Here is a 20,089-nt window from a genome sequence, read left to right on the forward strand (position 1 = left end):
CCGTGGGTTTGAGGTTTTGCAGCCCGGGGGTGACCCAGGAGCAGCGAACAGCAGGTTCTGCAGCCGGGCGGGGATGTGTCAGCAGCACGGAGCGAGGCCAGGGCGATGACTCCCGGACATGTGGTGGGAGCTYGGACGGTCCTCAGGCCGGGGCTGGCAGGGGAAGGGCCCTGGCCCCGGCTGGACGAGTCACCTTGGGCAGGGCCTGGCACTTTGGGGGTGCGAGTGATGGGGGGCAGCGCTGGAACTGGGCTGACTCCCCCCCAGTGACAGAGCAGGGCTGTGAGAGGGGCGCCGGGGTCTCCAGTCCCTTACAGAGAGCAAACACTGTGGCACATTCCCCCAGRGCTGCTTGGGGTCACCCTTCCTGGAGGAAATGGATACCTGGAGGCATTCGGTGCCTTCTCCCCTTGGAGAAAGGGCAGGAGGCTGTCCCACCCCCAGCACTCTCAGCCAGACACGGAGCCCCTCAGCCCCACGCCGCTGGTACTCTGGAGAGTGCAAAGTGCCTCACACAGGGTCCCTTCTCTGCCTCCACCGCTGCAGAACGCTGGGAGCTCCCACGTAACCTCCAGGCTGGGACATTGTGTCTCAGGGGACAGGGGACGCGGCTCAGAGCCTGCGTAAGCGAGAAGCAGCTGTGCTGTGACACCTTGGATGGAGCCAGCGCTGTGTAAGCTGAGCTGAGCCGCTCGGGGGCTCCGAGGGGGACMGCTGCCACCGGGCACGGGCACGGCCGAGGGGACACCTGCCACTGGGCACGGGCACGACAGCAGCTGGGGACAGAGCGGGGGCTCTGCTTCTCTGCCTCCAGGGTGAAGGTTTTGCCTCCCTGCCTTGAGCTGAGCTTCCCTCTGGGAAGGCCGGGACAGGACTCCCCAGCACCCCGAGCAGCCCCGCAGTGTCCCCACTGCCATGTCCTGGTGCTGCTCCTGCCTGGCCGCGTGAGTGCAGACCGGACATTCCTGTGCCTCAGCTTCCCCTGACACCCCGGGAGGATGATGAGGGTGCAGRAGGCCTGACTCAGCCGTGCCAGCCCCAGGGCTTTGCCAGGCAGCAGGAAAGCTCAGCACAATGACGGGCAGGGAGGGGCCAGGCAGCCCAGGAAGCGCTGGGAGGAACCGGGGTTTTCTCACACCCGCTCAGCTYCTCTGGCTCCCGGCACGCTCCGCTCTCCCGCCGCCCTGGGGTCCGCTCGGATGTGACACGGGGACTTGGAAGCACAGGCAAGCCTAGCAGATGTGACATTCCTCCATGGTAAGGCCTCTCTTCCCAAGAATAGGGTAGGTCCTGTGTCCGGGGCAGTGCCTGCTCCTGACCCCGCATCCCTCCATCGGCTCCTCYGCATCCCCAGGGCAGGTGCTGCCCTGTGGAGACCTGTCCTGCTGCCAGGGAGCACCTGCTGCCCTCCAGCTCCCAAACTGGTACTCTGCTGATGCTGCTGGTGCCAAAGGTGGTACAATGGGAGAGCGTGGGCACCTGGCAGGGGATGATAGTGTGGGGCTGTCCTGGCACTGTCCCAAGCCCTGATYATCTGCGCTGGCAGGGAGGATGGGGAGCAGGGGCAGTGCCTGTGCCAGGCTGMTCCGTGCCCCAGCAGGGCAGGCAGCCAGGCATGTGCTCCCTGGGAGCCCAGGGGCTCCGTCACTCATCCTGGCACTCGAGTGCCAGTCCCTTGGCTGGGGTCCCACTCTCTCTGAGCGAAATTCCCCACTGTCCATGTCAAATCCTGCCTGGCAGAGCCACTCTCCTGGTGAGGGTGGCCACAGCCAGGCTGGGAAGAGCCGGGTGTTGGGTTGAACCCTTGCCTGGGAGCAGATTATTCACCCTTCGGCCTCCGTCCCCAAACAGGTCCGTGTGCTCCACCTCGCTGCTGCTGCCTGTAAATATTTCCCTCTCGGCTGTGGGATGGCTGCTCCCGGGCAGTAACAACAGAGCCCGGCTGGCTGCAAAGCCAGGCTGCCGGCCAGGAGCCCACGGCGCTGGCCGGCGTCTCTCACCATCCCCTCCTAAAAGCATTCCCGGGGCATTTCCACACTCAGCCTCCAGGCTCGGAGCAGGAGCTGCGTCCCCCAGGGCCAGGCAGGCAGTGACATCGCAGTGGCTCCTCTTGCGGGACCCGGTGCCCATCCCCAGGTCCGGGTGCCCCCGCGGTGCTGCCGGGGCCGTGGAAGGGACGGGCCAGGCACAGGCTCCGGCACCTCCTGGCTTGGAGCCGGGCCAGAGCCCGCCCCGGCTGGGCTGGGAAAAGCCTTTGAATCAGGGTCATCTCCCGGGTGACTGGAGACTCTCGGAGCCACATGAGCCACTGTCCTGCCAGGGAAGGGACAGCAGTCACCCCGGGAGCCGAGCACCAGCAGCGCCGGGGCACAGGAGCTCGGCTGCGGTCCCGCCCGCCCCAGTGCCACCCACGGCCCCAGGACAGGTAGGGATCCAGCCGTCAGCTGCCGGCGTGGGTGCTGAGGGAGAACTCTCCTGCAGCTCCGGACAGCCCGTGTTTGGGGCTCCGGACAGCCCGTGTTTGGGGCTGCTGGCTGCCGCACTGCCCTGTCCCTGCTCCGGGCTGGCTCCGTGTGTGCTCTGGGGGCTCTGTCCCTGTCCCCTGTCTGCTCCTCTCCTGCCCTCTGTGGGTGCCGCGGGGAAGAAGCCACCAGCTCRCTATGGGGACCGAGTGCTGGCTCTGCCTGGCTGGCAGAGGCACGGCTGCCATCTCACCAGGAGGACTCAACTTGAATTACTGATGGGGGCTCACGGGRCACAGCCATGGCAGGGAAACAGACCCTGAACTTGCCTCAGTTTCCCTCTCACTGAAATGCCAGCTCCTTGCCAAGCCCCAGCAGACACTGGAATAACCAGGGGAAGGTGCTGGGCTGGCTGGATCAGTCCACACCACCTGCCTGTCTCAGCCAGGGCTCGGCCTAAACATCATGAGTGTGACCAGGCCACTGCTTCCCATACTGGGGACATCTCTGCAGCCCCAGGAGTGGCACAGCCATGGGATGGTGTGGCAGGGATGCCAGGGCTGGGGCAGAGGTGACTGCTGCAGTTTCTTGGTGTCTGTGGGGATGTTGGGCTGTGCCCTGGGGCTCCCTTCTGTGGGATGAGGTGCCTGGGGGCACAGGGGTGGCAGTGCCAGCTGGGTCCTGCCATCCCAGACTCTCCAGGAAGGGTGGCAGGTGGCAAGGGCCACACTGTGTCCACTCTGTGACCAACAGCCCAGTGCACCCTTCATGTCCTGGATCCCCTCTGTCTCCCGGGGTCTCTGGGTGAGGCAGGAGTCACTGGGCAGGAGATGCTGGGTGCCCTGTGGTGCTGACCACAGCCCGTGGCAGCTGATCCCTGCGCTCTTCCCTTGCAGCCGATGCCTCCGGGACAGCCTGCTGATTCCCAGCCTGCAGCATGTCCCAGCTCTCCTCCACCCTGAAGCGGTACGTGGACTCCTCCCGCTACGCCGAGACCACCTACAGCAAAGTKCCCGGCGGCTACAGCTCCTACAGCTCCTATGGCTCCAGCGTGTCCTACGCAGACAGCGACAAAATCGGCTTCAAGGCCAGCTACCTGCCCCCTCCGCGCTACCACCACGCCGGGGGGCTGTCCCCCACCGGCTATGACAGCGGCCGGCTGTACCCCGACCCCAACATCCGCCTGAGCCCCTCRTACCTCCGCACGCAGCCCCGCCCGCACGGCGCCGGGCTCAGCGGCGGTGCCTGCTACGCCTTCTCCGGGACCCCCGGCAGCCCCACGGGCTACCTGCCCTCCGCAGCGCCCCTCAGCCGCCACAAATCCATCAGCCACTCGGACCTGGCGCGGGAGTTCTCGGGGCTGCACACCTCCGACAGCGCCTACCTGCCCGCGGCCGGCGCGCTCAGCGCCCGGGGCCGGCCGGAGCTCGGCAACCTGCAGGGGCTCTACCAGGCTGCCGCTCACTCCGACTACGTCCGTGGCTACCTGGAGAGCTACGGGAGGAAAAGCAACCACAGCAGCCTCTCCACCGGCCATCTCAGCCCCTCCCAGGCCACCCTGCCGCCCTCGGGCACCCGCTGTGCCAGCCAGCCCTGCGAGAGGAGCGATGACCACTACGATGCGCCTTCCCAGGACCCCACGGTACGCGGGGCTGGCTGGGGGTGGGGGACGGAGCTGCGCCGTGCTGTGGGGGGATGTGATCCGTGCTGGTGGGGAGCCGGGGAGCCCGAGGCACTCTGCTCTCGCTGGGAATCTCGGTGTGCTGCTCCGTGCCTCAGTTTCTGTRTGTGACCCTCCGAGATGCCCTTGCTGGCGCAGCAGTCCCGGCTGGAGCTGCTGAGGCAGCCGTGTGCGGGCAGAAGGGCGTCCTCTGAGGGGCTGTGCTCGCAGGGGACGCTCCCCAAGGAGGCGGGATCGGTCTGTGCCCAGGATTGTGCCCGCTGCGCTTTCTGCATGCATGTGACAGCAGGTGATGGCTCCAGTCCCATGTGGGGCTGACGAGGATTTCCTGCTGCCTCATCCCAGACAGGGAAGGTGACATGACCAGGCTGGGCAGGGYTGGTTTGGCTGCTGCTGGCACTGCCACAGTGCCCAGCTGCCAGCCAGGTTTCTCACCGGTGCCCCGCGATGCCGGTTCCCTGGCACCATGCATTGCTGCCGGTTTGGGGCCCTGTGCCCCAGCCTGGGTGGCCACAGCAGGTTCCCCATGGCCGCTCTGCTCTGGGCAGCACCGCACGTGTTGGCAGGTACCCGGTGCCCCAGGTCCCCGCCGGTGCTGCAGCGTCCCCGGAGCCCCAGCCCGGACCGGGAGCAGGCACCGCACACGCAGCCCGTGCAGGGCAGCAGCCCGGTAATTTTCCACTCGGGTTTCCTTCCAAGATCTGGTCAGGCTCTGCCTGCATTGTCTCCCGCTGTCTTTCCAGTCACCCTCCGTTCACCCATGGGCTGACCTGCCCTTTGCTTCCTCGCGTCTCTGTCCCACCGCCCTCCCCCGAACCGTGAGGAAAAGTCCTGTCTGCTCAGAGGAAAGCAGAAAAGGATTCCCCAACAATCTTTCCCGTAGCAGCCAGTGCCCCCACATCCCTCCCAGTGCCTTCCACCACAGAATCACCTTCAGCAATGTCCCACCGTGGGACCCCTGTGCCCACCCACCCCATCCCTGGCCCCAGCCCTGGGCTGAGGGAGCAGGCTGGAGAGTCGGGAGAGTGGAGGATCAGTGCTGTGGAAGGGAATTCCTGCCTCCCCCTCCCACAGCAGGCCCTGGTGGGGGGCACCAAGGGGGGATCCAGCAGCTGCTGCAGCCTCTGGCTCTCACAAAAGCCCTCGCTGCCACTGCCAGGGCAGGATCCTCACCCCATGTGCCCACACTCTRCTGTGTGGGGTGCCAGCCTGCTCCCATGGGATATCCATGAGGCAGCAGGGGCCATGCAAGTCCCAAACCACATCCCCTGAGGTCTGCACGTGAGCACAGCCTGGGCTGACGGGTGGCAAAGGTGGCACAGGGTGCTGGGACAGACACCCATGCCAGGGCAGGCWGGGTCAGTGACACTGGCTTAGGTTTCCTTGGTGCTTTGATGGGCACACCTGCTATTTTCCACTGCTGTGGTATTTTCCCCTCCTTTTCCCAAGCAAATGTCCCGATCGTAAACCAGACTTGGGTGCCTGCGGTGGTGCCAGGTGCCGGAAACAAGCGCAGGCTGCAGCCCCGGAGCTGCCATCGGTTCTGCCCCATTGCCCAGCCCCGAGGGCCGTGTCAGCAGCACCCGCTCCCGACGCAGCCAAGGGACAGCAGTGCCTCCTCCCATCCCTTTTTCCACCGCTGCCTCCTGCCTCTGCGCCACAGAAACCACCGCCCAACAGGGCTGGCAGCCAGGAGCACGGGTATCTACGTGTGTCCCTTCCCTYACCATCGCTCTGTGCCTCAGTTTACCACCCCGTGGGCACAGGGAGGCACATGAAGGTGCAGTTTCAGCGAGGGGCTGTGCCCGTGGAGCTGCAGGGCCGTGCTGGCTCCCAGGAAGGGCAGTGTGGCRAGGGGCAGGACTGGAGCTGTGCCGCCCCATTAAGCACCCTGGGTGTACATAGGGTCAGAAGGGCAGGGCCACCCACAAACCCGCCGGCAGCTCTCCGCAGTCCCATCCTGAGCAGCTGACGTCCCTGGCCCGCAGCCAGTCCCGGCCCTGCCTGCTGCCGCGGTGCCAACCGGGCCTGTGGCAACCTCTGCCCGCAGCAGAAGGTCACCGCTACAGAGGGGCCAGCTGAGGCCAGGCACCTGGCTCTGGGTGATGCCATCCCACCYGGTGTCCCCTTCTTTCTCCCACTCCGGCCTCACCCTCAGAGCCTGCGTGCTGCTCTCTGGCTGGAAGGAACTCAGTCCTTGGCCCGGGGAGCTGGATGTCACCGGGGCACGAGGTTCAGCAGGGGATGTGGCCCAGCCGCTCTCTCGCCATGGAACCGGCTCAGCCAGCACGGTGCATCCCCATGGGAGAGCTGCCCCAGYGCCCTGCACGGTGCCAGGGCTGGCTGTACACCAGGGTCCCATCCTGCCCCCACAGTGCCCACCCGCGCTGCCGGGCAGGGTGGATTTTGGGGAGCTGTGCCCCTGGGCATGGCAGGGCACCCAGGCAGGCTGTGGTGGGGGCAGTGGGGTGTGTTCCCCGGCGTGCACACCGTGTCCCCGTGTGTGTACAGCGTACACAGCACGGGGTGTGTACATGTACACACGTGTGAGCACGCGCAGGCCCCGATTACGACAGGCCTCCTGTTGTGATGCAAAGAGCCCTGGCCCTGCAGATGAATAACGCTGCAAGATGCCTCCTCAGATATTTTTGCTGGTGCCAAAAATAGTCCCTCTCCCTCCCTCCCTTCCCTCCCTCCCTCCCCCCCGTCCCCAGCCAGCCCCTCCGCTGGCTGTGCTGAGCTCTGCCGCGGACAGGGGAGGCTGCGTCTGCAGCCGGCAGGATTCAGCAGCCCCTGCCTCTGGCTGCGGGGSTTTTGGGGGCTCCAGGGGAGGAAASCAGGCTCTGCTCAGGGCCCTCTCGGTGAGGTTGGAAGCTGTGGCTGTGTCAGAGCCCGCACTCCCTGCCCTGGATGCCCATGGAAATTTCCCTGAGCGGGCAGACAGACACCTGGGCACGCACAGCAGGCGCAGGGCTCGGGCGCTCGTCCTGCCGCGGTCAGAGGGGTGAAGCAGCGGGAGACGCAGGACTAGGACGCAGGACACCCGGGCTCCCTGCCAGTCTCCGCATCTGCCCTTGCTGCAGGAGAAGAGCTGGAGCTCTGCCCGGGCCGTGCCTCAGTTTACCGAGGGGAGACACCAGGTGGGGTCTTTGCTCCACGTAGGAATTGCAAGGAGTTTTTTTCTCCAGTGCAAGGCACTGAAATACCCCCTGAGCTCAGCGCTAATGCATCCCCCAAACAGGGGGGTTCCCCCAAAATGTCACTGCCCGGGTACCTGGTGTTGGCACTGCAGGGAAGGCACATACCCGGGAGCCCCGCAGCCCCTCTGTGGGTACAGACATCCCCACGCTGTAGCACTGTCCCACTTTTACCGAGACAATTTTGGCGAGTAACCCCCAACYGGGCAGCCCCACTCGCTGCCCAGTGCCTGGCCGGACCACTGGCCGGAGCCGGGCAGCCGGTGCCACCAGCCCTGGGCACGCTGCGCTGGGAGCACGGGGGTGCACAGGGGGGGCAGGCACTGCTCTGGCTGCCGCCTCGCCCCAGCTCCCCATTGCCCCGCGCCGGTGTTGGGGTGCGGGAGCGCGGGGAGCCCCGCAGAGAGAGATGCCGAGAGGGCACCGCTCCCCTCCGTAGCCCCCCGCAGCTCCCCGGAGCCGGGGCAGTGTCGCCGCCCCGTTCCGGAGCGTGTCCCCGGGGCAGAGCCGCCCCTCGCGGGCCCCCCTGGCTCCCGGCGCGCTGTACCACGCGGTGCGCGGGGGCTGGCCGTCACCGAGCCGTCACCGAGCCGTCACCGAGCCCGGCTGCCGCCTCTCCACCCATTTGATGTCAGAGCCGCTCAGGTGCCGTCAGCCCCGCAGCCGGCACCGGCTCCGGCCCCGCACGCCCAGCACGGGGGGCTCCGCGCTTGCCCCCGCGCCCCCGGCAGCAGCCGGTCCCGGGTCAGGGCAGCCCGGCCGGTGCCCCCCGGCACCCCGGTGCCCGAGGCTGCTCCCCGCCGTCCTGCGGTGCCCGCCGGGGCCATCATGAGGGACTCCTACACGGTAACGCTGCCCGAGGAGCCCCCCGCGCTCCCCGACCTTCACAAGGACCTGCGGCCCCGCACCTCCATGCCAGGGTCCCTGCTGGTCTCCACCTTCGTCGGGCTCGTCCTCAACAAGACCAAGGTACGAGATGCCCGCAGCCCCCGTGCCCCGGCTTGGGGGCAGAGAAGGGGGCAGCCCCTGCCCTCCCTGGGGAGTGTGGGGTGCCCTGTGCCATCCCCCGTGCCCGAGATGGGGTGCTGGGGGTGGGTGCCCTCTCGGCTGCCCGTGGGGACGGCGTGTCGCGGTGTCCCACAGGATGGCAGGGAGCAGGTGAACTGCACGTGTCAGGACACCTGGGTTCCTCTGCCAGCCCTGCCCTTGCGGTGACCTTGGCCAGGTCCCCGTGTCCCACCGCATGGAAGGGTCTGCTGACCACACGGAGCCCCTTGGCGGTGTCACCGGAGTGAACTCGGCTGTCCCCAGCGCCACAGCGCCGGGGCAGGTCTCTCCTGCAGGGATGGCAGAGCAAGGGGCAAGGAGGGCAGGGTTTGGGCACTTATGTAAGTCTGGCTGCTCCGGCTGTCCTGCTGCCCCGACGGGCRCCTGGCATGTGGACCTGGATGGGGCAGGACGGTCGGGATCTCGTCCCTTGTCCCCATCGCCTGTCCCTTGTCCCYGTCCTGCAGTGCAGCCTCGGGGAGTCCCCAGCCGCGCCGCGTGAGCCAGCTCTCCTTCACCGCCTCTGAGCATGTCGTGTCCTAGATAAAGCCCTGTACGGGAGAGGGGGATTAGCTCGAGTTGAGTCACCCAGGGGAGGGAAATCCAGGGGGGAAATAACACCTCGGTGCACACAGGGCTTGTGCCACGCTGTGAGAGCCCCTGGTACCCCCTCCTCGGCTCCAGCCCTCCCCTGGGGTTATTCCGGGCACTGGGAGCATAGCCTGGCACCTGGCTGTGGGGGAATGAGGGATCTGTGGGGAGCTTTGCACCCACATCAGCAGGACTGTCCAGTCCTGCCTGGCACACGGCRGGAGCTGCCCAACCAGGGCAACCGGACCAGCAGCGTCCTGGTGGGGATGGCCGGGGCACACCGGGGCAGCTGCCGAGGGTTGCTGCTCACCCCTGGCACCGTGACCTTCCCTGTGCTGGGTGTGGGGACACGAGCAAGGCCTTGGGGCTCACATCCTTCAGGGGATGGATGTGGGTTGGTGCTGGGACACAGGCCCACCTCTCCTGCCGCCATCTGCTTGGGGAGCGGAGACAGGCCAGCTCCAGCCGCGGTGTGGCACTGACCTGTCACATCCTGCTGCCACCCTGTGCCCATCCAAGCCTGTCTCCAGCCCGGCAAGGAGCCGGGRACTTGCCTGGCACTTTTGGGCAGCYACCCCYGGCYCTGACAGCCGTGGGCAGCCACATCTGGGGACACCCCTGTGCTCTGGGCACTGCGGGGGCAGGCGGTCAGTCCATCAGAGCTGCGTGTGCCCACGCAGGGTGGCCGGGTGGCCGCTGGTGCCGGTGGCTGGCGCGGTGGGTGATGCCTGCGCCGTCGCTAAGGAGCACGTGTAACTGGATCTGGGTTATTTTGGGCTGCTGTCAGGGCTGGGTGCTCAGCACCTCCCACACACGCACCAGCTGCTGCTATTTCGGAGCTGCTGGGCCCCCTCCCCTCCTCTCCTCCTCCTCAAGCCTGGGGTGGGCAGCTGGGGCGTTTGCCCAAGGATCCTTAAATCCTGGGCATCTGGGGGAGCGCCATCAGCAGTCTGACCCTGCAAGCCCTGTCAGACCCTCATCCTGCTCTGGGGTTCATCCCTCTGCTCTCCTGTGCAGGGCTGGGAGCAGGACCCCCGGACTCCCACCAGTGCCCCCCACCAGCACCCTGTCCTGCTGGAAGAGGGGCAGTGACCCTTTCTGACTGACCCCTCAGTGCTCTTGGTCTCTCCACCAAAGAGTGATGATGTTTCCTGGCCCCGGTACCCAGCTGCCTATGCCCATCTTTGCTTTTCCCAGCTCAGAGAGCACCTGGAATTGCCACCCCAYGGCCCAGGTGCAGCGCAGCCAGGGCAGCGAGCAGCTGGGAGGGCACCGCTGGGCACACAGCCCCGTTCCCTGGGCTGGCTGCCGCAGGGCYGGGCTTGCACATTCCCAGGTGGACTTTATCCTGCCAAACAGCTGTGCCAAAGTCTGGGCTGTGCTTGTGCAGGTGTCCCGGAGGGGATGGACACCCAGCATGGACCAGGCAGGCGGTGACAGGGCACTGTGCTCCTCCTGTGGTGTGGGGCATGCACAGGGCACAGAGGTGGCAGGGGAGGCGGCCTGGGCTGCCAATCTGACCTGCCATCCAGGGCATGGGGCAAAAGTGCTGCCAGGCGGGGAGAACTTTGAGCCCTGAGCGTTGTCCTGGGCCAGCAGGACGGGGCAGGCCAGCCGCGGTTTGTCACCGAGCCCTGGGCCCAGAGAGCAGCTCGCTGCTGGCTCTGCCCATGATGTCACAGCAGGATGGGGTCTCTGCTCRCCCCTGAGGGGCCGCTCCCCGGGCAGCTCTGAGGCACCATGGCCTCGCGGGGCTGCCCGCAGGCATGGCCAGCCCGCCGCCCTCTCACTCCTGCTCCTTCTGTCTGCAGAGCTCCAAGACCGTGCAGGGGCTGACCGGTCTGCGGAACCTCGGCAACACGGTGAGTGCGGCCCCAGGCCTCCAGCCCACCCTGGGGACAGCAGGAGGGAGCCCTGTCCCTTCACCTCATCCCCAGCACCCTCACCTTGCCCTGGTAGCTCCCTGCACCACCTCCCGATGGTGCTGCCTGAGGAGGAGCGTCCCCTGCTCCTCAGCACTTCGTCCCCATCCCCTGCCCGCCCCGGGTGTCCCCCTGCCACGGCCTGCCTCCCTCTGCTTCCCGTTGCCATGGTTTTCTCTTCTGCCTCCCCCAGTGCTTCATGAACTCCATCCTGCAGTGCCTGAGCAACACCAAGGAGCTGCGGGATTACTGCCTGCAGAACCAGTACCTGCGGGACCTCAACAACAACAGCCGCATGCGCACGGCGCTCATGTCAGGTACCTGCCCGGCCTCTGCGGGGCTTCCCTGCAGCGATTCCTGCCTCACATCCCTGTGGARCACCCCTGGGACAGCCCAGCTCCTGCAGGAGCCCCTCCCACAGCTCGGTGCTCCTCTCTGGGTGCCCAGCCACAATGACAATCAGACCCAGGGAGCCCGGGATGGGGTGCTGAGCTGCCCCCCAGGGCATGGCTGTGCTCCCTCACCTACCGAGCTGCCTCTCTGCCTGCAGAGTTTGCAAAGCTGATTCAGCTGCTCTGGACCTCGTGCCCCAACGACACCCTGAGCCCCTCCGAGTTCAAGACGCAGATCCAGAGATACGCCCCACGCTTCGTCGGATACAAGTGAGGGAGGCGGGTGCAGAGGTGGTGGGGGAGCTGAGCCCCCTACGGCCACTCGCTGACCATTCCCCGTGTTGTACAGCCAGCAGGATGCACAGGAATTCCTGAGGTTCCTCCTGGACGGGCTGCACAGCGAGGTGAACCGCGTGCTGGTGCGGCCGCGGGCCAGCACCGACAGCCTGGATCACCTCCCGTAAGTGTTGGTACCCAGCAATTCCCCCGGGAGAGKTCACTGCCCACAAAGCAGCCCAGGGACAGTGACCATGACGCTCCCTCTGGGCTGGTTGGCTCGGCTGGCATCCCCCAGGCTGTGCTCAGTGCCCTGCTGTGTCCCCATCCTTGCAGTGACGACGAGAAGAGCCGGCAGATGTGGAGGAGGTACCAGGAGAGGGAGGACAGCCGCATCAGCGGTGAGCAAGGCCGGGGAAAGGAGGGCAGGGCTGGGCTGGGAGCGGGGCTGGGAGCTGGGATCTCACCCTGCTCTGTCCCATCCCACCAGATCTCTTTGTGGGGCAGCTGAAGAGTTCTCTGACCTGCAGCGAGTGCGGCTACTGCTCCACAGCCTTCGACCCCTTCTGGGACCTGTCCCTGCCCATCCCCAAGGTGAGGGATCCCGAACAACCTCTGTCCCACGCTCCCTCTGTCCCACACTCCCTCTGTCCCACACTCCCTCTGTCCCTCTGTCCCTCTGTCCCACACTCCCTCTGTCCCACACTCCCTGTCCCTGACCTGCTCTGTACTCCCACAGAAAGGCTACGGGGAGGTGACACTCATGGATTGCCTCCGGCTCTTCACCAAAGAGGACGTGCTGGATGGGGACGAGAAACCGGTATGGGCCGGGGGGCTTCCTGGGGGCTTCCTGGGCCCCTTTCCCCCGTGCCTGTGTTGCTCGGTGCCCTCACCTCTGCCCTCACCCTCCTGCCTGTGCTGTTTGCTTCCCTCAGACGTGTTGTCGCTGCAAAGCCAGGACGAGGTGCACAAAAAAATTCAGCATCCAGAAGTTCCCCAAGATCCTGGTGCTTCGTATCCTTYGGGCAGAGGGATGGGCACAGGGAGTGTTGGGAGGAGGGGAGCAGATGGGTTCTCATGGGCTGCCCTTTGTCCCTTGGCCCCCTTGACGTGATCCCCAGACCTGAAACGCTTCTCCGAGGCCAGGATACGAAGCAGCAAACTCACCACCTTCGTCAACTTCCCGCTCAAGGACCTGGACCTGCGGGARTTCGCCTCGCAGAGCTGCAGTGAGTCCCTGCCCCCCGTGTGTCTCTGTCCCAGCCCTGAGCTCCCGGTGACTCTGGGGCTCCTCGGTGGCGGGGGGCAGAGGTGTGAGGGATGGGTGGCACAGATTTGGGGTGCCAGCTCCGTGCTGGCACATTGGGTGTCTCTGTGCTGGCATTTTGGGGGGCAGCAGGGCTGAGCAGTGCCCCTGYCCCCCACAGACCACGCCGTTTACAACCTCTACGCCGTCTCCAACCACTCGGGCACCACCATGGGCGGTCACTACACAGCCTACTGCAAGAGCCCCGTGTCCAGCGAGTGGCACACCTTCAACGACTCCCGGTGAGCCTGGGGTGCCACAAACGAGCAGAGTTCCCTGCTCAGGGCATCCCATCCCCGCTGCTCACAGCTCTCCTCCTCCCCTCTCTGCAGTGTCACCCCCATGTCCTCGAGCCACGTGCGCAGCAGCGATGCCTACCTGCTCTTCTACGAGCTGGCCAGCCCGTCCTCCCGCATGTAGCCAGCCCTGCCTCCCTGGGGACCCCCTGTGCCACCCCTCAGAGCCGGCTCCGCCAGGATTCGGGTGTTCAGCTCCCCCAGAGCGAGAGGGAGGTGAAGAGGAGACACCCCGAGGTGGCTGCAGAGGGAGGCTGGGGACAGCCTGGAGCAGAGCCCAGCGCGGACATCCCAGCTCCGAACTGAGGAGGGCAGCCCGTGACAGGACCGGGCTCAGCCAGCTCAGACGCCTCCTGGTTGCTGGCATTTGATTTTTACCTCGGGGCTTTTAGTTTCTTTTGTTTCTTTTTTTTTTTCTTTTTTCTTTCTTTTTTTTTTTTTTTTTTTTTTTTTTTAATAAAAAACCTGAGCAAGGGACTCTACAAGAATGGGGCCGCCCGTCCCATTGACTCAACCAGGACCTCTGCTCCCCTGGGACAGCACCCAGAGCTGRGGACCCAGGAGAGCCTCACACATCCCTCCTGGCCTCTCACCGCTCCTGTATCTGCTTGGCTATCCCAGAGGATTCATGAACTGCTCCCGACCTCCTCCCGGCACTTCCAAACCTCCTCCGGCAAAGGACTGCAGCCCTGCGGTGGYCTCCGTCCCGTCTCAGGCAGCCCATCCCCAGCAGCTGCCCCACACACACTCCTCAGAGCAGCCTGAGCCCAGACCCACGGACAGGAGGGAGGAAAACCTTTTGTGGAATTTATATGTATTTATAGTGGACTTYGCTTCGCCTGGAGCCCCCCGCCGCTTCCTGCCTCTCCAGGGACTCGTGCCGGGGGCTGCTCCGGGTAGGATTTTACCTGCCTCCTCATACGACGGTGCCTTAAACCATTTAGGGGAGCGGGGGGCCCTGGGGGCTGCACAGGAACCCGTGCAGCAGAGGGAGGGGAGGACAGTGGCTTTCCGGGACCATCTGCAATCGGGGCTTTTCTGCTCGCTGTGATCAGGAGCCCCCCTGGGTGCCCGGGGACCCGCCCTGCTGCTCTGTCCTCCAGCTAGCAAATGCCAGTGGCCTTTTTAGCCTTTAATTTATTCTCCTCCCCGTCCTGCCTTGCCTGAGGCGCAGCGGGAGGAGACACGGGCACCATCCCAGCCCTCGRGGCAGCTCCATCCACCCCACACCCGGCCGGCTTCGCCCTCGCTGCCCTGCGGGCACGGGCTGAGCGCTGGTACGAGCATCCTGCCCGGCCTGGGGCATCCCAGCGGGGCTCGGGAGGGTCAGGATGGGAAAAGGGGGCTGCCCACGGCAGGAGCTGGGCTGGGGCAGCGATGCTGCTCGGCAGGTGGCTTGTTTACTGTGTAAGCAAGACGGGTGGGAAGTGTCTCATACAAGGGAGACTCGTGCAGGAATAAATTTGAGCTTGAACAGGGTGCTGGGTGCGTGTGCTTTGTCTCTGGTTGGTCTCGCAGAGGGAGAAAGATGCCACCGGTGGGCACCCAGGAGCACACAGGGCTGGCCTGGAGCGAGGGAGATGTGGGGAAAGGTCTCCTGGAGGCAGAAGGAGCCTTTCCAGCCCCACGAAGCTCCCGGGTGCCCACACTTCCCTCAAAACCCCGAAACAATGGCTCCTTTCTCCCCTGCTTAGGGACGGAGACGGGCATTAAGGGGCAGCGGGAATGCAGGTGCCAGGGTTCAGGAGGGACACGCTCATCCCGGGGTCCCCAACACAGCCCCTGCGGTGTGCCCTGAGCAGCGAGGAGCCTGGAGACAGATGGAAAATCCTTGTGGGCACCCCCGGGCAGGGTCCCTTGGGGCTGGACTCCCGGTGGAATGGGTGCGAACACTCGTTCCCCTTTAAGACGCTRGTTCTCTGTGCCAGAGCCTGACCTCGGCATCCTCAGCTGAGCTGGATTAACGGGGCGAGGGGGAAGGGGCCTGCCGAGGGGACTGGGGCTGCAGCCTCCCGGKGTTCCCGCACTCCCGGCACGCCGGGCATGGCCCTCGGCTGGGCTCCGGCGCTGGGCTGGCACCTGTAGGGCTGGCACTGCCACCACCCCCGGCCCGGAGCGTGGAGCAGGGGTCCCCACGCCGACCCGGGGTCCATGGGGGCAGCTGGGGAGGGGCGGGCGGTGGGGCTGGGGGCTGTTCTGGGGGGCGCGGGGCGCTGGGCAGGATTTTAGCYAGGCTACGTCGAGAACCGCCTGCTGCCATGAAAGACTTCACYGAAATCACGCTTTGTCCCGAGGCTCTGGACGGCAGCAAGGTACGGCCGGGGGTGTGGGTGCTGCTGAAGGTGCCCCCATACCCACCCAMGGGTCCCCAAGGTGCCACCCGCGCWCGCTGTCCCACAGACMGAGTTCTGCAACCCCGTTTTTGAGGGCGAGGAGCCGAGGACAGCGCCCAGCGCGGAGCACCCGCCAGACAAGGATGGGACCGGCCCCGCACCGCGCCGGGACGGCCTCGGTACCGGCCTGGGGGTACCCACACCCCTGTCCTTGGGGCTGGGTTAGGGCTGGGGGGCTCTGGGGCTGCTTGGGGACACATTGGCACCGCGGGGACAAGCGGTGGGGAGGGGCCGGGACAGGGCTGAGCCTGATGCGCAGGGAGCCGGGGGTACGGCTCTGTCCCGGCTCTGTCCCGATTCTATCCTGGCTCTGTCCCGGCTCTGCCCCGATTCTTCCCCGATTCTTCCCCGATTCTTCCCCGGTTCTTCCCCGGCTCTGTCCCGGCTCTGTCCCGGTTCTTCCCCGGTTCTTCCCCGGTTCTTCCCCGGCTCTGTCCCGGCTCTGTCCCGGTTCTTCCCCGGATCTTCCCCGGTTCTTCCCCGACTCTGTCCCGGCTCTGCCCCGATTCTTCCCCGATTCTTCCCCGATTCTTCCCCGGCTCTGTCCTGGCTCTGTCCCAGTTCTATCCCGGTTTTTCCCCGGCTCTGTCCCGGTTCTATCCCGGTTCTGTCCCGGCTCTGCCCGTTGCCCTCGCCTCCAGGCCAGCAGCTCTGGGGACAGGTGGGCTGGAAGTACCGCGCCGACTGCAAGTTCACCTGGCTGTGCGTGGCTCTCATGAGCGCCGTCCTGCTCTTCCTCATCGCCCTCCTGCTCGGCATCGTCATCCACCGTGAGTGCCGAGCTGGGAGGGCAGCGGGGCGGCTGTGCCGGGGGTGGGGACACGGAACGGGCTCAGAGAGGGAGAGGGGCACTCAGAGGACATCTCGGGGTCTGCCCGCTGTGGGAGAGGGTGACCTTATGAGTAGGAGCAAGGGAGATTTTCATATTCCTGGGATGTGACAGGATCCCTGCCCGGGGGAGCTGCACACCCGCGGTAAAGGGGGAGCACAGGGCTGGGTGGGCTTCCCAAAACCCTTCAGCGATCCCTCCGGCCGGGGCTGAGCACTCCCTGCTCTTCCCTGCGCTCAGAGCTGACCTCCCCACACCCGCCCGGCGCCCCGGCCACTGCCCTGCCCGCCCGTGGCACCGCCACCGCCACCGCWGCACCCACCCGAAGGGACGGCCCGGCCCCCAGAACCGCCGCCACCCCGAGCGACAGCGGGCTGCCCACGGCCCGCACAGCAGCGCCGGGTGAGTTAGGGATGGGTTTGGGAACGGGGGTGCCCCGTGCGGGGCGGTGCTTTGGGGCGGGGGTGCCCCGCTCCAGCTCATGCCCGCGCTACTGCTGTTCAGCCTGCGGAGGGACCCTGAGGGGCGCCGAGGGYTCCTTCAGCTCCCCCAACTACCCCGGGCCGTATCCCCCCAACGCGCTCTGCATCTGGCGCATCGAGGTGAGCGCCGGGCTCGCCATCCAGCTGAGGATGGAGGCGTTCAGCGTGGAGGGCACGGCCTCCTGCCTCTTCGACCGCGTGGAGCTCTACGAGGAGCAGGGCAGCGCCGGCACAGCCCCCGGCCCGGCCCGGGCGGGCCCCACCAGGTAGAGCCCCGCACACCCGGGGAGCGCGGCGGTGCGGAAATGCGGGGGCAGCGAGCGGTGCCAGATCGCTGTGCCCCCCAGGTTTTGTGGCACCGTGCGCCCCCCGACCTTCAACACCAACACCAACCGCCTGCGGGTCACCTTCGTCTCCGACGGCAGCGTGGGCGCCCAGGGCTTCAGCGCCCGCTACCGCGCCGTGGATCCCGCTGACAGTGAGTCCCCCACCCCAGGGCATTGCCGGGGTCCCTCGCTGCTGGCGGGCACTGGGGACAGCCAGCGGGGAGGTGACAATGCCCGGCGGAACCGCCGCTCCAGCCCGGGTGTGTTCGTGCAGAGAGCTGCGCCTGGGACGAGCACTTGTGTGACCAGGGGCTCTGCCTGCAGCTGGGCTTCGTGTGCGACGGCTTCCACGACTGCACGGACAAGAGCGACGAGGCCAACTGCAGCCTGAGACACCAAGGTGGGCGGCACAGAGCCCCCCSYKSMRSCCCCMRSCCCGSSGGGRRGGGRRGGGAGGAGGTGCCGGGGGTAAATCTGTGTGTGTGTGTGTCCCTCCAGAGTGTGGGGGGCCRCTGACCGCCCTGGAGGGGCATTTCTCCACCCCAAACCACCCGCAGCCATACCCGCACCAGCAGGTGAGAGAAGGGGACGCTGCGGGAGCGCGGTGAGGGTGAGGGCGGGCAGGGAGGAAGGCAACCTCCCCCCCGGGAGAGCCGGGGGGTGCCCCTGCCCMGCTTCACGGGTGTCGCCGGCTGCCCCCCGCCCCTCAGCTGTGCCTCTGGAAGATCTTGGTGCCCCCGGGCCACGTCATCGACCTGCACTTCCACAACTTCAGCCTGGAGTCGCACGAAGAGTGCAGCTTCGACTTCGTGGAGGTGCACGACAGCGCGGGCACGGGGACCGCCAGCCTCATGGGCAGGTACGGGTACCCCCAACACCCCCAGCCCTGCTGCACCACCCTGGAGACACCTGGGGAAACTGAGGCACGGGGCTGGCTGCTGGGGAGGAACCAGCAGGAGACAGAATTTGGAGGGGTGCTGGTCAGCTCCCGACCCCATCCCTCATGCCGTGACCTCGGCAGGTTCTGTGGCCACCAGCTGCCACCCTCCCTGACCTCCTCACGGCACGTCATGACCGTCCTGTTCGTGGCAGACGAGGGAGTGGCGGATGACGGGTTCTTTGCCACCTACCAAGCCCGAAATGCCACAGAGAGTAGGTACACAGCAGGGGCACAGGCTGTGCCAGGGGGCTGTGCCAGCGCCATCCTTGGGAGGTTTGGCTGGGTAAAAACCTGACAAAAACAGCTCTTGCTCCACACTGACCCTGCTTGCAGCTCGAGGTTGGGCCCCCAGGGTCCCTTCTCACCTGAATTACCCTGGAACCCTACTGATCTGAGCACAGGGAATGTGACCTGGAAGGGCTCACCAGCACAGAGGAGTGAGGGCTGCCCCCAAATAACCCAGGGAATTTGGGATCTCTCCAAGAGGAGCAGACAGGGGTGGTCAGCAGGGGCCAGGCTGCTCCCAGCCATGCCCTGCCCTCTCACCTGCAGAGACCTGCAGCCCCGCCGAGTTTTCCTGTGGGAATGGCGAGTGCCAGGCTCTGGAGGCTGTGTGTGACGGCTGGCACGACTGCCCCGACGGCACTGACGAGCTGAACTGCACCGGGGTGTCCTACCCGGCCTTTGGTGAGCGCCACCCGGGTGCCCCATCGGGGGACACGCTGGCACAGCAGCTGGGCAGCACTGTCACCGTCCCAAATGAACCCCTTCGCCCTTCGGCAGGGTCTGTCTGCGAGCCCGTGGAAGTGGAGATGTGCTTGGGGCTGGGCTACAACGCCACCTCCTTCCCCAACATCTGGCTGGCCATCCCGGACCAGGAGGGCGCGGCCGAGGTGCTGCAGGACTACCAGGTGAGCTGTGGGGCGGGGTGCCCGCGGGGCTGCCGCACYTCACCGGGCTCACASCGCTGTCCCCGCTGTCCCCGCTGTCCCGCAGACCCTGATGGAGCTGGCGTGTTACCAGCACCTCCGCCCGCTCATCTGCAGCCTCTTCGTGCCCAAGTGCACCCCGGACGGGGGGGTGCTGCAGCCCTGCCGGACCGTGTGCCAGGCGGCCGAGCTGCGCTGCCGCCAGTCCCTGGGGCTGCTCGGCATCCTCTGGCCCATCAACTGCAACATCCTGCCCGATTCCAACGACCCCGTGGAGTGCTTCCAGCCCTGAGCCGGCCGGACGAGAGCAGCAGGGGCTCAACTCGCCCTCCCAGCCCTAAATGTCGCACCCATCCTCTTGGTGTCATAAATACCCAGCTGCTGGGGTGGCCCCTCACCTGCCCTGGGGTCAGCCCGGTGCCCAGTGCTTGGCTCAGTGCCTGGTGCCACGGGCTGGCCCACAGCTGCAGAGCCCCAGAGAGCAGCTGGCACATCCCACAGGGAAAGGCTTGTGCTGGGGACACCAGAAAAAGGGTTAATGCCCCTCAAGCGGAGCCAGGCTGGGCAGAGGTGAGCCAGGCTGCAGGCACCAAATCCCGGACCAGCCCGTGTGCCACAGCCCCAAAGCAGCAGAATAAACAGCCTGAGCAGCTGACAAAGCCAGTGGAGCAGGTGACTCATTTGGAAGGGGGGGTTTGTGGGTGGGTGCTGCCAGATCCAGGGGAAACTGAGGCATGGGCCAAGAGAGGAAAGCCAGGGATGGGGTGGGGAGATGGACAGGGGGCATAGGGGAGAATGGGCAGCTGGCTGTGCCCTTATGGGGCTGGGGGCTTGCAGGGTCCAGGGAGACGGATGAGTTTCAAGGAAGTCCTGTTGGTGACCCCATGGTGCACAGGGAAACGATCCTGCCCCACCGACAGCTGTGCCCCTTCTGGCTGAGCTGCCTGAGCTGGCTGGAGGCCACCCTGGTGGCCACAGGGCTGGCAACACCCATAGCCACAAACCAGCGTTCAGCTGGCC

General features: G+C 66.3%; 2 protein-coding genes across 3 annotated transcripts; both read left to right on the forward strand.

The window, feature by feature from the left end:
- Positions 1–1,100: 1,100 nt before the first annotated feature.
- On the forward strand, positions 1,101–13,371 carry USP2 (ubiquitin specific peptidase 2). Of its 2 annotated transcripts, XM_057385067.1 has the most exons (13): positions 1,101–1,257; positions 3,359–4,104; positions 10,790–10,840; positions 11,094–11,217; positions 11,451–11,562; positions 11,642–11,752; positions 11,905–11,969; positions 12,059–12,162; positions 12,308–12,388; positions 12,504–12,582; positions 12,690–12,797; positions 12,996–13,116; positions 13,207–13,371. In XM_057385067.1, exons 2-13 carry the CDS (start codon positions 3,400–3,402, stop codon positions 13,292–13,294), a joined length of 1,749 nt encoding a protein of 582 aa, XP_057241050.1. In that variant the 5' UTR covers positions 1,101–1,257; positions 3,359–3,399; the 3' UTR covers positions 13,295–13,371. The 2 variants fall into 2 exon arrangements, with proteins under 2 accessions (XP_057241050.1, XP_057241051.1); XM_057385068.1 differs by lacking the exons at positions 1,101–1,257; positions 3,359–4,104 and adding an exon at positions 7,565–8,309.
- Positions 13,372–15,428: 2,057 nt separating this feature from the next.
- On the forward strand, positions 15,429–19,736 carry MFRP (membrane frizzled-related protein). The gene is made up of 13 exons (XM_057385073.1): positions 15,429–15,482; positions 15,571–15,682; positions 16,205–16,333; positions 16,633–16,794; positions 16,897–17,140; positions 17,222–17,352; positions 17,475–17,600; positions 17,699–17,775; positions 17,911–18,059; positions 18,222–18,352; positions 18,693–18,827; positions 18,924–19,051; positions 19,137–19,736. The coding sequence occupies exons 1-13, from the start codon at positions 15,429–15,431 to the stop codon at positions 19,359–19,361; spliced, it is 1,803 nt and encodes a 600-aa protein (XP_057241056.1). The 3' UTR covers positions 19,362–19,736.
- Positions 19,737–20,089: the final 353 nt, after the last annotated feature.

This window comes from Malurus melanocephalus, unplaced genomic scaffold (assembly GCF_030028575.1).
Source record: "Malurus melanocephalus ecotype Western Australia unplaced genomic scaffold, MMel_1.1 scaffold_776, whole genome shotgun sequence".
Classification (NCBI taxonomy): Eukaryota; Metazoa; Chordata; class Aves; order Passeriformes; family Maluridae; genus Malurus; species Malurus melanocephalus.